Here is a 14,683-nt window from a genome sequence, read left to right on the forward strand (position 1 = left end):
ACACACACACACACACAAACAGACAATCTTGACAACTGTGACTGATGGCTCCATAAATGTGAACTGTAAGGCCACAGTGTCCCCTGGTACTGATACTGAGACCCAAACACAGTAACTTTGATTTTAAATTTATTTTTTAATTATTTTTTCACTACAGTCTGGCAGTCTTTAGAAAAGTTACTGAGCAAAAATGATTATAAAAAAGACATTTTATTATACAATAACTGTTGGTAATGCTTGATTCCATGTTAAGTTTCTGCTATGCATCATTAACGGAGGCATTTAGTAAACTGAGGCACTGACATCGTCCTTTTACTCGTCTCTCACTTTTCCTTCAGCCAAAGATTCCACTCTTCTTTGCTGTCAAAGACAAACAAACAAGTTATCACCAACACAGCATCCTCGTTTTTATTTGCCTGAATTTTTCTGCTCAGACTGGTTCCTTACGTTTTTCAGTAACAGTGTACATGGCTTCCATGCCAGCTTTAATGTGGTCTGTGACGTGACAGTGGAGCAGCCAGGTACCAGGATACTGAGGACGCATCTTTACTGTCTGAAAAGAAAGTAGATAGAAAATCACATGACTCAATAGCAGAACAATTAGAGTTCAATTTCCTAATTCTGTTGGATAAATTGCTTAGAATTTGTGTTTTAAGGTGGTTGTCATGGTTCTGGGTGCTTTTGACCCAGCTTTTTGTGTCTCTTGTGTTTTTATGACTTGTTGTGTGATGGTTTATTATTCTTAGAATAACCTCAGGATTACCACCATGTTTACCGTTGTACATTTAGGCTCCCCTCATGTCTTTGCCCCCATTCTGTGTTTGTGCTTATGTGTGTTGTGTCTTGTTTCTCCTCCTTGTGGTTTATCCATGTTTCCCGGGTCCAACATGTCTCTCGTCTGCCTATTCTTCACTCCTGTGTCATGTTCCCCAGTTTCCTGTTTTATTGTGTAGGTCTTGTGTTTCCATGTTTCACATATCTGGTTTTGCTTCCCCGTTGCCTTGTCTAATTAGGTTCAGCTGTGTCTCCATCCTGTGTGCCATTTCCTTGTTACCTTATGTGTATATTTAGTGCATTTCAGCCGTGTCTCTCTAACTTTCACTCATCTCCGCCCACTCCTCCCTGCTTGCACTCTCTTCATAACCTCTCTTCTCTCTTCCTTTGGATGGTTGACCACATGCAATTAAAGTCATCCACCTTCATGCTAGTGTTAAAGTGAAACACACCAGACCTTAACGTCAAAGAGGAAAGACTCAGCTCTTAAAAGAAGCCATTCCTTTGAAATCTCACCTGAAAGGTGGCTGGAAACAGCTCATACACATCAGCACGGTGAGCACCTCCACCCAGCTGCAGAGAAAAGAGCATTTGTGAACTGCGTTTATATACTGTGTGATTGTGTGAGAGGGTATTTTTGAATCATTTCTATATACCTTATATTCCACACTATGGCCATGCCAGTGTGCTGTGTGTATGTCCACTTCATTGCCCATTCCCATTAGGTACCAGTACACCTTATCGCCCACCTCCATGTTCAGACCATTCAGGTTAGCATACACATATCCATTGATGGCTGCACACAAACATGCACACATTGTAAAGAAAAAATATATATTTTTATGTGTAGATGAAAAAACAAAAACGTTCAAAAATCCTTTTGTACGTGTCTGCTTGTCTCACCGTGCATTTTGTTGCTCTCTATAAAGTCTTCATCATCCTTTAAATTTGGGCGAGGGTTCCTGATCTGCGCTCTGATGTTTTCATCCAGATACCTGTAGTTTAAGCAGCAGTCATAAATATACAGCCCTTCCTGTTTCAGGCGGCGCTGCAGGAAAATTCAGCTAAACATCATATCCTGCTGTCCTGGTCCTCAGAGTGGATCTCTGCTTCTGTTTTAGAATTCTGTTTGCGTATTTAGTGTTGGATCGATGTTTTTATTTCCTCTTTTGTGACTGAGGCTCTGTTTTTTCTTTAATAATGGATTGCATTTATATGGGCACCCAAAGCGCTTTACAATGCTACTATTCATTCACTCTCACATTCACACACTGGTGCAGGCAAACCACAGTTGTAGCCACAGCTGCCCTCAGATGTGAGGCTGCCATATCGAGCCATCGGCCCCTCTGGCCAACACCAGTAGGCGGTAAGGTACAGTGTCTTGCTCAAGGACACAACGACCAGGACAGAGAGAGCTGGGGGTTTGAACCGGCAACCTTCCGGTTACAGATGAGCTTCCCAACCACATAAACTACGGTCGCCCCATCACCTTGTGATTTTCTAGGAGTGGGTTTCATTCTTTTTGTTTTTGGGGTTTGGTTCATGAATTTGCAGTAGTAGTCACTGTCCTCCTGAGGACTGTCCTACAAAGTGAGATTAATGGCTTAGTGAGCTGTGTTGAGTTTAAAGTCAGAGTTTTCTGTTTCATAAAAAAGAAACTAATAATAATTAATAATAATTAACTAATAATTACTTATCATACTGATATACTTCTTATGATTACTTATTAACAAACAAACAGAGGCTCAATCGGTGATAAAATAGTTAACTTGAATTAAAATGTTTATTTTACAGCTCTGTGCAGGGTAAAGTTTTTTTTTTTCTTTAAAGAGCGATGTTTTTTCTGCACAATCAATCTCCATAAATTTGTAATTTATTGTAATGTTATCAGCATTTTATCACCTGATAACATCTCTAGTTATCAGGAGGGGACACTCCTGGGAATCGTTTTGTGTGGACTCCTTTGAGAAGTCACGTGGCTTGTGAAACGCCCCTTTAAATGCGCAGAGTGCATACAGAGCCTGAAGCGGAAATCACTGCTTAACAGGGTAAGCTGATGACCACCATCATAATACTTGTTATCTCTTACTGGAATTTTAGGTTTTGTCGAGCCAGCTAAGGCAAAAAAAAAAAAAATGGCTGTATTAACCTTTGTTCTGTTGATTCATGTGTCAGTCTTCACGTGTTTCAGTTATGGTGTTCATGTCCCACTCTGCTTTTGTAGTTACCTTGCTTTGTGTTTTACTTTCAAGTGTCTTCTCCTGATTGATGTCACCTGTCTCTCATAACTCAGCTGCACCCATTCCATCTGATTTACCCTCCGTGAGTTTGCAAGCATGTGAATTTAAGGAGGATTATGTAATTTTGAATTGGAATTAAGAAATTGGGTTGGATCCTTTTACTTCAAATTTGTGTCATTTTAGCATGTATTGCCTGCTGAATAGAGGAAGCAGAGGTTTCAAAGGGAATCTATCTGCTACTTACCAACTCTCATTCTCGTCAAAAACCAGGAAAAGCAGTGCAAACTCTTCCACTTCCTTCTTCAGTCCTAAAGTCCTGGAAGACGCAAATATTTTATCATACTTTATTATGTGGTACTGCATAAACAGAATGTGTGCTGTGCTGTACATCAAGCAGAACATGTAGATACTCACCTGCCCCAACTACGGCGGCAGACGACTAATGGACCAATCAGTCCGCTGTAAAGGTCCTGGAGGGGCAGGGGGACAACATGTAAGTCTGTGAGTACTTGTTGTTGCCTGTGCTGTGTTTGATCTTGCCTACATCATCGTACCTTTGCAACATCAACAGTAGAGTAGTACGCTGACACAGAGCACTCCTCTTGCTCTGTTGTTGGTCCAGTGTTCTTGTTGACATACCAGTAGTAGGTGTGAATTTCACCTGAGAAACACATTGTAGTTTTCAATGTTTTGGACACCATTTATACATTAAGAACATGGCATGATCCATTAGAGAGGGAATACTGTATGCCCTTTCTATGTTCTCAAAAAAACACATTTATTCTGCTGAAGTCATAAAAAAGTTCCACAGTGACTGAAATTGTTTATTGATTGTGTCCCTTTGTTCCATCCGCTTCTATTATTTCTAGGCATTTCTGTACCTGGTTGGGTTTGGTGGACGCTGGGGTTTTCTGTTTTGACTCCGTGTGCATGAATGGAATAAGGTCTGGTTGCCATGTTCTTGAAAACCACCTTAACTTTGTCTCCAACATTAGCGTGAATCATTGGACCTAAAGAGAAGGCAAATGTTTTAAGTACCAACTGGAGCTTAAGACGTTACACGATTAATCATGTGTTATTTACAATATGTAGCACAATCAGTGGCTTTTACTGCACCAACAATATATTCTCGTCAGAGCTTCAAAAACTTTATGGAAAAATATGAATTTGTACAGTATGTGTCAGTGGTCTCTTCAATATACTCACCCATAATGCCGAGATGCTCCATGTCAGCGGTTCTTTCGACCTGTTTGGTAAACTTGTCACTGGTGAACTGTCGGTAGACGACCTTCTTGTAACGAGAGCCTATGAATCCACCCTGCTTGTCCAGAAAGACGGGGGCAGGACTGCAGCGAGAGAGTCACCAACACATTTTGATTTACTAAAACAGCTGCAGTTCCACTATAACAAGTTTTCACTGTTATATAAGAGGCAACCAAAGAAAACTCGATTTGCCAGCATTACTATTTAATTCTTTCTCAGCGCTCCTACCACAATCTACGACAGTTTCATATCCTAAAAATAGTATAGTGCTCTGCTATATACAGAATAAACTTTATAATATAATACTGACATCTGTTTGGTTGGTCACTGTTATTTTTGTGTTCCTATTGTAATGTCCAAAAGCAGTTTATTACCATAAAAGGCATTAAGATACTCAGAGTCTGCATGTTTAGAGTAATGAGCATTCTCATGTAACAATGGGACACTTTTTTCCCTAAACTTTACTAAATTTGTTATTGTTTTCTGTGATGTTTCATAAGCTTCATAAAATAAACACATAATGTATACTGTATAAAGGTAGACGCACAAGAGTTACATATATGTGCTGCTGGTATACTGTATTTGTTTCCACGGCAGCTCTCAGGCTCGTGCCCTACAGCTGATACCTCTCCATGCCGCGGAACATCTCCACCTCCCAGGTGCGGTTTGGAGCGTAGTCCCAGTCTATTTCCATGGCAGCGATGTAGTAGGTTTTTGAATGTAACATCATCTCACTCTGACGATGAAGTATGCTGCACTTCTCTACCGTGTAGTTGGCCCTCATCCCATTACGGTAATGGTTCACTGTAGCAGACACCACCTCAAACTGACCTAAAACACATACACACACGCAGATACGGTAACACACAATGTGACTGTTGGATTTACAAATGTGCTCTTTTGACTAAATTCTCTGGTTTTGTTGTTTTGTCCAAATGTTGTTGTTTCTTAACACTTTTTTTTACCTTCCTAGCTCAGTCTGCAATGCACCAAATCATGACACTTGTCCTTTTTTTGGAATTAGCTCTCAAGTCTTCTCACTCAACACTTCTTGAAGATTTAATGGCCAAGGTCATAGTAAGGGTAATTGTATTTCATGTTTACTGAAATCATTCCCATTTACTGAACTATCCAACAAAACAAATGATGAACAGTCTGTGATGCCTTAAAAATATGTAACATTTCAACAGTACCTTTTAGCTTTTGTGCCCTGAGTCAGTCTACTAAGAACTGCAACCTACTGTCACAAATCAATGTGTGCATGTTTGTGTGCAGCCATCAATGGATATGTGTATGCTAATCTGTCACAAATCAAAGAAATGCACCAGCATAGCTCCCTGACTTAAGCACATTTCCTCAGGGTAATGTCTTTGAGTAAGAAGGCTGTAAATGTAAATTCAGCAATGATTCAGGCTTATGTATCAGAGTGACTCATGCTGATGGATGTTAAGATTCCTAATCATGCTTCGGTAGGAAACCTACTTCTATTCATGGCATGATGCACACATAGTAATATGATATGTTGTAAACTGTTTGCATTTGCTTGGGAAAAGACAGAACCTCAGTAGAACTGGGGGTTAAATTGCATGAAGGTCATTCGACTGATTTTTAGTTTTAGTCTTGTTTTCCACTGAATTATCAGTTCTGTCGCTGCTGTAGTTAGCTAATAAATTAATGTAAGACTGATAGCAACAGCCAACTAGACCAACCCAGTGATGTCACATTCTTTACTCGGACAAAACGGCGCTACACATGCTCTAGAAACTGTAACTTCAAGCACTTATTTATTAAACCCAGCTTCACAGACATGGCACTCATGGGATAAATTGACCTTAATACATTTAGTGTTTCATGTCCACTTCAATGGTTCTTAACACCGCTGTCATGGCAACTTCAATTCAATTCAGTTTTATTTATATTTTATTTATTTATTTCAAAAGTATCCAGTGGACCTTTGATTAGACCAGTTCTGGCCCACAGGGTGCATCTTTGACATCACCCATCTAGGTAAATCCATGTGTCTGCTAGGTCAGACCAGCAGATAGTCGGACATTTTTAATTAAGTTTAATCTGTTTTGTTGTGATGCCATTCTGTTTAAAATAAAAGAGAGAGTAGTGTCAATCATTTTCAAATGATTAATGTAAGTTTCCTATTGGCAGCTGCTGTAGCTGCCAATAAATCAATTCAACCCATCTTCCTCTATATTTCATTTGAACTTGAACTTTGGGCTTTTACTTTTTTGTATGCATGGGCCACACCTAAAGTGTAACTAAACAGAACAACATAAATAAGGGTTCAAAGCTCCATACCCATGCTGTCCGGCTCCATAGTGACAGTGTGTGAGATGTGAGGGAATACGCTGATGGTGTCCCGTCTGTTCTGCTCATAGATGAAACGGTTGCCCTGGAAGTAGAGACTGATGATGTCTGTCTCTGACCCCAGTCCTGACAGGTGCCATGATACTTTATCGCCCTTACACATGGTCAGCCCTGGGAGATTGTTATACACGAACCCATTGATGGCTAAAAAGAAATTCACAGAAATATTACACACAGAGATTAGGTACGTTATGGTGAATTGCTGAGCCAGTAAAGGGACATTAGTTGATAATAATAGCTGTCCCCAATTTAACTATTACATGGTGACTAAAATGAAACTTCACACTGTACCCACCATGCATTTTGTTGCTCTCGATGAAGCCCTCGTCCTCCTTGTTGACAGTGTTGGGAGCAGTAGTGAAAGTCCTAATGTTGTCATCAAGATACCAGCTCAGGTTCTCATCAAATACAGTGGCCATGAGGTGAAACTCTTTATTATAGTTTTTCTGCATGAAAAGAGAGAGAGGTGAAGAGGTGATGTGTCAGATTTTGCTTCATTAATCCAGTAAGGCCACAAAACATTGTTTTTTTTTCTTTTCTGTGATGTTAGAGTGGGACTGAACACTCAGGTTAGGAAGAGATTTTCCAGGCTGGAGACAGGAGCCGTGGATAGTCGATGACTAAAGCCAAAAGCACATTTTATTGATTTTAAGACGATCCGCCTCTTTGGATGCCACTGTCAGGAATATCAGGATGTCAGGAAGATTCATTCTTTTTGTTATAAGAAACTGCAACATTTTTTCAGTCTAACACAAGACACGTGTTTCAGGCCAGCAGAACGAGTCCTGTGTCATCAATATTTTCTGTGTAATTTACTGATAATTCTATTTGAGTTTAAAAAACATTTATATGTCCACTGCACAGCCTGGTGTGAATCATTTTATTCCAAATATATCTACCTTTATAATACCAAATTCAGGAGGATGTAACTTGCTCTGTAACCTGAACCACACAATATGTTGACTTGCTGGGGTTTTTTTGTCTTTCCTCTCACCTGTACTCCCTTCTTCAGCGATTTAGGTCGACAAATGAGAAGTGGCCCCACCAGTCCAGAGCTGGTGTCTTTAACAGGGTCCACAGCAGAGTAGTACAGATAGGTCAGACAGTCAGCCTCCCCTTCTACGGGTCCAGCACCTACAGGCACCATCCACTCATAGATGTGCACCATCCCAGGTCTGACCAGAGCAGCAGGGGGAGGAGTCACCACCCCTACTCACGCATTTCCACAGAGAAATGGCGAATTCTCATTAGCAATAATAACAGCATCAACAAAATGCTAAATGGTACTCCAACTGCAGACTTCCACTTACTTGGCAGCCTCTTCAGCTCCCGCAGTTTCTTATCTGTATAAGACTCTGAAGAGAGGAAAAGAAGAGGAGTTCAGATGGATGAAACAGATATTAACACTGATAGCATTACTTATGAATGTACATGCATTAACCTTCCAACTCATTGTGATACAGTGTGCCATCCTGTTCCACGCTGTACTGTACTCCATGAGGTTGTATTGTGTAAGGCCGACTGGCTTTGTTCTTGAACACCACCCTGATAGTGTCTTTCTCTTCAGCCTTCAACACAGGACCTGGAAACATTAACGTGCAACGTGCATAAGATGCTGTAAGGGTGCAATATAGTTTTTAATAATAACAGCTCATAAAATTAGAGGGATTATCAACATGGTTTAAGACACTAAACCAAATGAGTTTGTTCAAATATGAGTTAAGGCAGTTTTTGGAAATGTTCCACAACTCTGCTGTGCTTTTGAATTGCAATAACTCTATTTCTGGCAAGCAATTCATTCAAAAAACATGTAATTAACTGAGGCAGTTGTGGTTTTGTTAGCGTTTGTGCGCTTGTGTCATTCTGTCTGCAAACGCAATAGCTCGAAAGGTATTGTAACGATGGTTAAATGTTATTTTACAGTGACAGGTTGACACTGTTGTTATTTCTTTAAGATACATGTTTGGTTGTGCTGCAGGAAAAAAGGGAGTTAATGTGTGCAGGAAGGGGAGGGGGGGTCCATGTTGTTGTGTGACTGTGCGGGGCAGAAGTGAGGTGTTGTACGAGAGCACTCTCCCCGAAGTTGCCTGTGTTACCGAATAAACGGACAAACTGAGATCAAAACGTCTGGTTCTTGAGAACATATGGGAACGCTACAGTATGAATGAACTCTGAAATTTGATGTAATCTTTGCTTAGAGCGAACTGTCAAACTGATTAAATAAAGCGAGGCCGTAACTTACTGATCAATGACAGCACCGAGCCACGGTAATTACTAATTAAGAAACAACTGGATTGTTTTGTGTTTTTATTTTTAACATTGGCACTTGGCTGCTCTAATTATTGTCTCACTTTATTAAAATCAAAAAATGATTTCATTACTTGTTCCAGAGAAGCTCTGTTGTGTGTGTGTGTGTGCGTGTGTGTGTGTGCGTGTGCGTGCGTGCGTTCGTTCGTGCGTGCGTGCGTGTGTGTGTGTGTGTGTGTCTGTGTGTGTGTGTGTGTGTGTGGGTGGGTTTCGTTTCTGGGTTTTGGGTTTGTTTTTTTTTGTTGTTGTTGTTTTCAGATTTTAGCAACATCAAACTTTCCAAAACCACGCAAGCTTGAATTACCCAGAATTCCAAGGTGCTGGTCCTCTGGGCTGCGGAGCATCTTTGTCATGAAGGTGTTGTCAGTGTACTCCACATAGCGAACCTTCTTATAGCGGCTTCCAATGCGGTTTCGACCTCGGGTTACAAACGTTTCTGCCGCACTGCTCACACAAAAGCAAAGTTCAAATTAAGAAAGATCTCTGCAGACCAGCAGTCCTCTACATTCCTGTCAGTTTGTACAGTAACTAACCCATCTGTAGGCACTGTAGGAGCATAGTCCCAAACTTCTTCTTCAGCGGCAATGAAGTACTGTCGCTGCTCTCCATAAGGCCGGGGCTTGTGGACATTGGGGAAGCACTTCTTTATCTCAAACAAAGCCTGCATTCCAGCTGGACAAAAGCACAAAAAAACAATGTTGAATACATTATTAATCGGTGTGCAGAAATGTATCCTTCCCTGAATTGTAATTCATAATCTCACCCATCAGATGGTCATTGACACTACATGCCAGCAGCCAGTGTCCTGGGTTGTCAGCTACCATTTCCGCTGTGGTGCTCAAAGCAGGAAAAAGACTGATTGTGTCTGTATGATGGTTCATAGTGGTCAGGATCTGACCATGGAAATGGACTGAATGCATGTCCACCTGTAGATAAATAATATTTCAATAATGTTACACAAGGAGGTGAATGTACTAGAAATCCTTTTTGCAATTCTGAAACTAGCAATAATAATAATGAAAGCAATCTGTACCACAGAAAGTAACACATGCTCACATTTTTATTAAACTTGAACCTTATCTGATTAAAGACTATCAGTAGAAAACTTCTGCAACAGTCTCAGCAAGGCAAACTTAAATCCTTAAAAAAGCTGAACCTTTGAAAGCACAAGCTGTGAGACTGACTGTATTTGCAGGTGTCTCATGGTTTAGTTAGCAACAATTAGGATAATGCCCACAGCCCCTTCTGTCTTTGAAAGACTGTCTCCTGAGAGTTGAAAGTAGGTGGAAGAGAGCCTGGAGAGGTGGAGAGAAGAGGAATGTCAGCAGAAACATGTGTGTTAATGAGAGTGAGGCTGGTGGAAAGGTGAACATGCAAGGAGTAGAGGGAGGGAAGATGGACAAGTTTAATTAAATACCTGGAGCCAACCATCCAAAACAACAGACAGCACACAAGAAAGGTGAAGAAGCGAGTGTAGACAGGGTGGAGTGTGCTTGGAGATGAGTGCCAGGGTGATTTGTGACAGAAGGATAGCAGCAAGAGTGAAAGGGAAGGTTTCCAAGATAGTAGTGAAACCTGCTGTGATGGATGGTTTGGAGACTGTGGCACTAATGAAAAGACAGGAGGCCAAGCTGGAGGCGTTGAGATTTTTGTGGGGAGTGGCCAGAATGGACCGTATTAGAAATGAGTTCATCAGAAGGACAGCTCAGGTTAAGCTGTTTGGAGGCAAAGTTCAAGAGACGAGATGGAGATATTATGGACATGTGCAGAGGAAGGAAAGGCAGGAGAGAAAGAGGAAGACAACAGAGAAGATTCATGTATAAAGTGAAAGAGGAGGGTCAGTGTGAGCAGGGAACGGGGTGAGATAGAGGCAAATGATCCACTTTGGAACCCCCTAAAAGAACCAACCTGTTCTTCTAAATGTTTGTAAACATTATAAATTGAACTAAATGTTTAGATTAAATGCTCAGTTGAATATTTTGAAAATATTCTCTGTAACAGTAATATTAAGAATAGAGATGTGATAATATAACATAGATTACCTCATTGCCTAATGCAAACAAATGCCACTGGATCTTGTTGCCTTGGCACATGCTCAGTCCACGAAGATTACCATACAGCAAACCATTAATACCTGTAATACATAGCGAGGGTAAAATGGTGCAGGGATGCAAATGCAAGCTTGTAAGTGTGCATGCTGGTGATATGCTAATTGTTAGCATGATATGTTAATTGGGATAAATAAAGTCTTTCTGATTCTGATGCTTCCTCTCACCATGCATCTTGTTGCTCTCAATGAAGTCTTCGTCCTCCTTCAGGTTTCTGGCAGGATTTGTGATGTATGTCCTGATGTTTTCATCCAGGTACCAGCTGAAGTTCTCATCTGACACCATGAACAGCAGAGCATACTGGTAGTCTGCTGAACTATCGCCATGTAAGTCCAGAGTTCCTGCAGAGGAGAGGACATTTAGAAAGACAGGCAGTGCTTTACAATACAAAAGAAAAGGGGGATGAAAAATAGATATAAATATAAAAATAAACACGTTTTTAAAAACTGTCTATTGTGTTCTATTATGAATCTATAATGTAAACATAGTTACATAATGTTAACAAGAGTAAAAGGTAGAATGTTTGGCTCTGAAAGACACTGGACTATAAATAAAATATATTAAAGTTGTACTTAAGTAAATTTAGTGGAGTAAATGTACCTCTCTTACAGACGATGAGGGGCCCTATCAGCCCTGAGTTGATGTCTTTTGGCGGGCTGACGTGGGAATGGTAGAATCTGGTCATGCAGTTGCTGTCATGTGATGTTGGGCTGTGGGATTCTGCGAGGGTCCACTCATAGGTCACTGTTTGACCAGGAGGTACCGAATCATCTCGCTTCAGCTCTGGACCCGTGCCATCTGGGTAGAGTGCTCCTGAGGAGTGAACCCACAAACACAGTCACAGTCACACGCATGTGTTAACCTTTCCACTCCACTCTAGTAGTACGTCCGTTTGTGCATTTCTCACCCTCGTTGCCTTTAGTATAGTTCAGACCATGTGGGTGGGCGCTGTAAGGTCTGGACGCTGTGTTCTTCAGGTGGACAATCAGTGTATCGCCCTCCTCAGCCATCAACAGAGGTCCGAGGTAACCCAGCCATTCTGCTTTTGTCAACTCTGTCCTGTAGGTGGCGTCGCTGTACTGCTTATAAACAGCCTTCTTGTAGGTTGAGCCGATACGCTGCGGACCGCTCTTTAAAAAGACGGAGGCTTCTCTGTTGAGGGGTTCAGGCAGAGATGCATGAGAGTGGTTTTGTGTATGTGTCCTTATGTAAGTTAAAACACGTAAAGCTTCTAGAGAGACTGAGTGTCTCTAACACTCTTTTTTCCGCAAATGACATCATGGGTCAGATTTACTAAAAGGTTAAGGTCCCAATGGCAAAAATGCGCAGGATCTTTCTTCCTGAAATAGCACCGCAAATGAGATAAGAGAGGGGAAGCTGGAAAAGAATCTATATGTTTGATATATGCTTATGCTTTGATATATATGAATAAAATAAAATATATGAGACTGGAGCGCGATTTATCCAAGAGAAAGGCTGCACTTTGGCGAACACTTCCCAAATACACCGAAATCTGTAATAAGATATATGATGTGTAGAAGAACATAAAACACAATTGAGTGCTAATGATGATACTGTTAGTAAGTGCTCAACTGCGTGACTGTGCGCATCGAGTAACGAGACCGTTCTCACTCCCACAGCATAACGTACCAACGCGTCGGGATGACAACGTGTTGAGTAACACCGTTACGCGCGCTGTGTGAGGCTGTGCGTAGAGATGCATATGAAAAGCCTGCTATGTAGGCTATTGCAAGATGTAGACATTAATCTTTGGGGTCCTATGGACTAGAAAAGCGCTATACAAATGCAGGCCATTTACCATTTAATCCAACACACTCATACATTCCCCGACAGACATTTCAATATGTGATATAACAGCGGTGACATAGAGAAGTAAAGAAAGACAGAAAAAAAATACAGAGTGACTGTCGAGGAAAGACATGCAGAGACGTTTTATTGGGTAAAAATGTCAGACTTCAAACTTATCAGCTCACTATAAAAAGTAACTTGGCTAACAGTAAAACAACGTATACACAACTCTTTTGTATACGTGTGAAGTTCAGATCAGCTCGATTCTCATCATTTCGTAACAAGCCCAGTAGGTTTTCATAGAGGAGCACAACTGAGATTCTGGGAATAAGAAAGGGTTACGGGACAGATTAAAATTTTTCACACTGCTCTAACAGCTCCAAGCCTTCCTCTCGCTCCAAATGAATAACACTTAATGAATCAATTTTGCATGATTCGTTTAAATATTAAATAAAGAAAAACTCCTACAAATACACGTGCAAAAGGCCAGCTGCAAAAGCACCGGGCAAAGTTTACGCTCCACCTCTATAATAAATAATAAGTAGTTTTTTATCACCAAAAACTGATTTTATGCTGATAAGTCTGGTCCTGTGACTACAAGATGAAGCACGTGTACCAACACTGTGATGGTACACGTAAAGAACCAATAACCCATGACAGTGATTCAGCATGAGCAACACCAGGATACCAAATTATCCAAGAAGTACATTTATAAATATATAGTTGCCATTTTTTCATCACAGTGTCTTCATATTAACTTATATATTGTCATATGCAGTGCAATGCGTTCAGTAGGCTATAACTGTGTTCTAATATTAGTATCTGCTGACCATATGTGATCATTCCTGTTTGTCAATTGCTGTTGAAGCAAATATTAACATGTCGTGTTGGGGGGGGGGGGTTAATTGTACCCATTTTGATTCTTTATTTCATATTGATTTATGACTCTGTGATAAAATGGAAAATGTATCGTGCGCACTTACTCATCGTCCTGGATTGAGCGGTTTTGGATGATGTTCATCCCAGTTGGAGCATAGTTCCACGACACCTCTTCTATCTTTAGAAAGTACTCTCGTCTCATCCCGGAAACACATGTTACCACACAAAACAACAGCAAAACAGCCCTTAAATCCAGCCTCAGCATTTTTGTCCAAAATAAAAGCTGACAGTGGTGATAATGATAATGATGACTCTTGGTTTTATTTGAATTATTATTAATACTCTCGCAGAACTTGAAGATAAAGACCCACGGCGCAGAGAATTAAAAGTCTTGGATGTTTGTCAACCAGTGTGTCTCAGCGACGTTTAAAGCTCTGTGTCTTTATACTGCGTCAGATGACTCGCAGGCTGAGGTCAGCCAAGCAGGACCGAGGGGTCACTGACCATCAGACTGCCAGGTGTTCGATCAGCAGGCGAGACTTGCATAAGAACACAAACAGTTTTGTTCTCGTAAATCCAAACACCAAGAGATTAGTCTTAACCTTCATCATTTACTCCCTTGTAGATTTTCACTACAGCTCAAAATAAAGTTTTTAAAAATCAACATCGTTCGTTTAAGAATCCAAAGATTCTTATCTGTGTCAAATCGGAGTTTTTTTCTGTTCAGCAAAAAAATCCAGTGACGTTATATTTAGCCAATTACGTAAAAGTGGACTTTTGAGTAAATGTTTGATTTTAAATGCAAGGGGTTAAATGTTGAAAACGACCTTGTGTCACAACCAGATTCATTTCACTGAGCCAATAAAGATGTCTCTGTGTTTGGGTTCATTACTTGTGCGTTTACTTTGCTAAAAGTCAGTTTAT

General features: G+C 40.6%; 1 protein-coding gene across 1 annotated transcript; it reads right to left on the bottom strand.

The window, feature by feature from the left end:
- Positions 1-116: 116 nt before the first annotated feature.
- On the bottom strand, positions 117-14,191 carry cp (ceruloplasmin). Its single transcript, XM_085436237.1, has 24 exons — positions 13,864-14,191; positions 11,979-12,223; positions 11,672-11,884; positions 11,239-11,412; positions 11,006-11,097; positions 9,727-9,889; positions 9,497-9,635; positions 9,268-9,407; positions 8,098-8,238; positions 7,967-8,011; positions 7,651-7,865; positions 6,952-7,102; positions 6,588-6,800; positions 4,904-5,108; positions 4,221-4,360; positions 3,896-4,024; positions 3,569-3,675; positions 3,429-3,484; positions 3,259-3,330; positions 1,678-1,769; positions 1,431-1,570; positions 1,291-1,347; positions 448-553; positions 117-360 (listed from the first exon to the last, which is right to left on the bottom strand). The coding sequence occupies exons 1-24, from the start codon at positions 14,022-14,024 to the stop codon at positions 335-337; spliced, it is 3,222 nt and encodes a 1,073-aa protein (XP_085292363.1). The 5' UTR covers positions 14,025-14,191; the 3' UTR covers positions 117-334.
- Between the last annotated feature and the right edge of the window lie 492 nt (positions 14,192-14,683).

The sequence above is a fragment of the Copadichromis virginalis genome, linkage group LG17 (genome assembly GCF_057382275.1).
Source record: "Copadichromis virginalis isolate Kocher_CV1m ecotype Utaka linkage group LG17, C_Virginalis_male_GT1.1, whole genome shotgun sequence".
Taxonomy (NCBI): Eukaryota; Metazoa; Chordata; class Actinopteri; order Cichliformes; family Cichlidae; genus Copadichromis; species Copadichromis virginalis.

Coding starts and splice junctions, on each gene's coding strand:
- cp (XM_085436237.1), bottom strand. CDS start 14,024: ATGCTGAGGCTGGATTTAAGGGCTGTTTTGCTGTTGTTTTGTGTGGTA. Junction 11,885..11,978: donor CTATACTAAAGGCAACGAGG/GTGAGAAATGCA, acceptor TTCACTCCTCAG/GAGCACTCTACCCAGATGGC. Junction 6,801..6,951: donor CGAGAGCAACAAAATGCATG/GTGGGTACAGTG, acceptor ATTTCTTTTTAG/CCATCAATGGGTTCGTGTAT.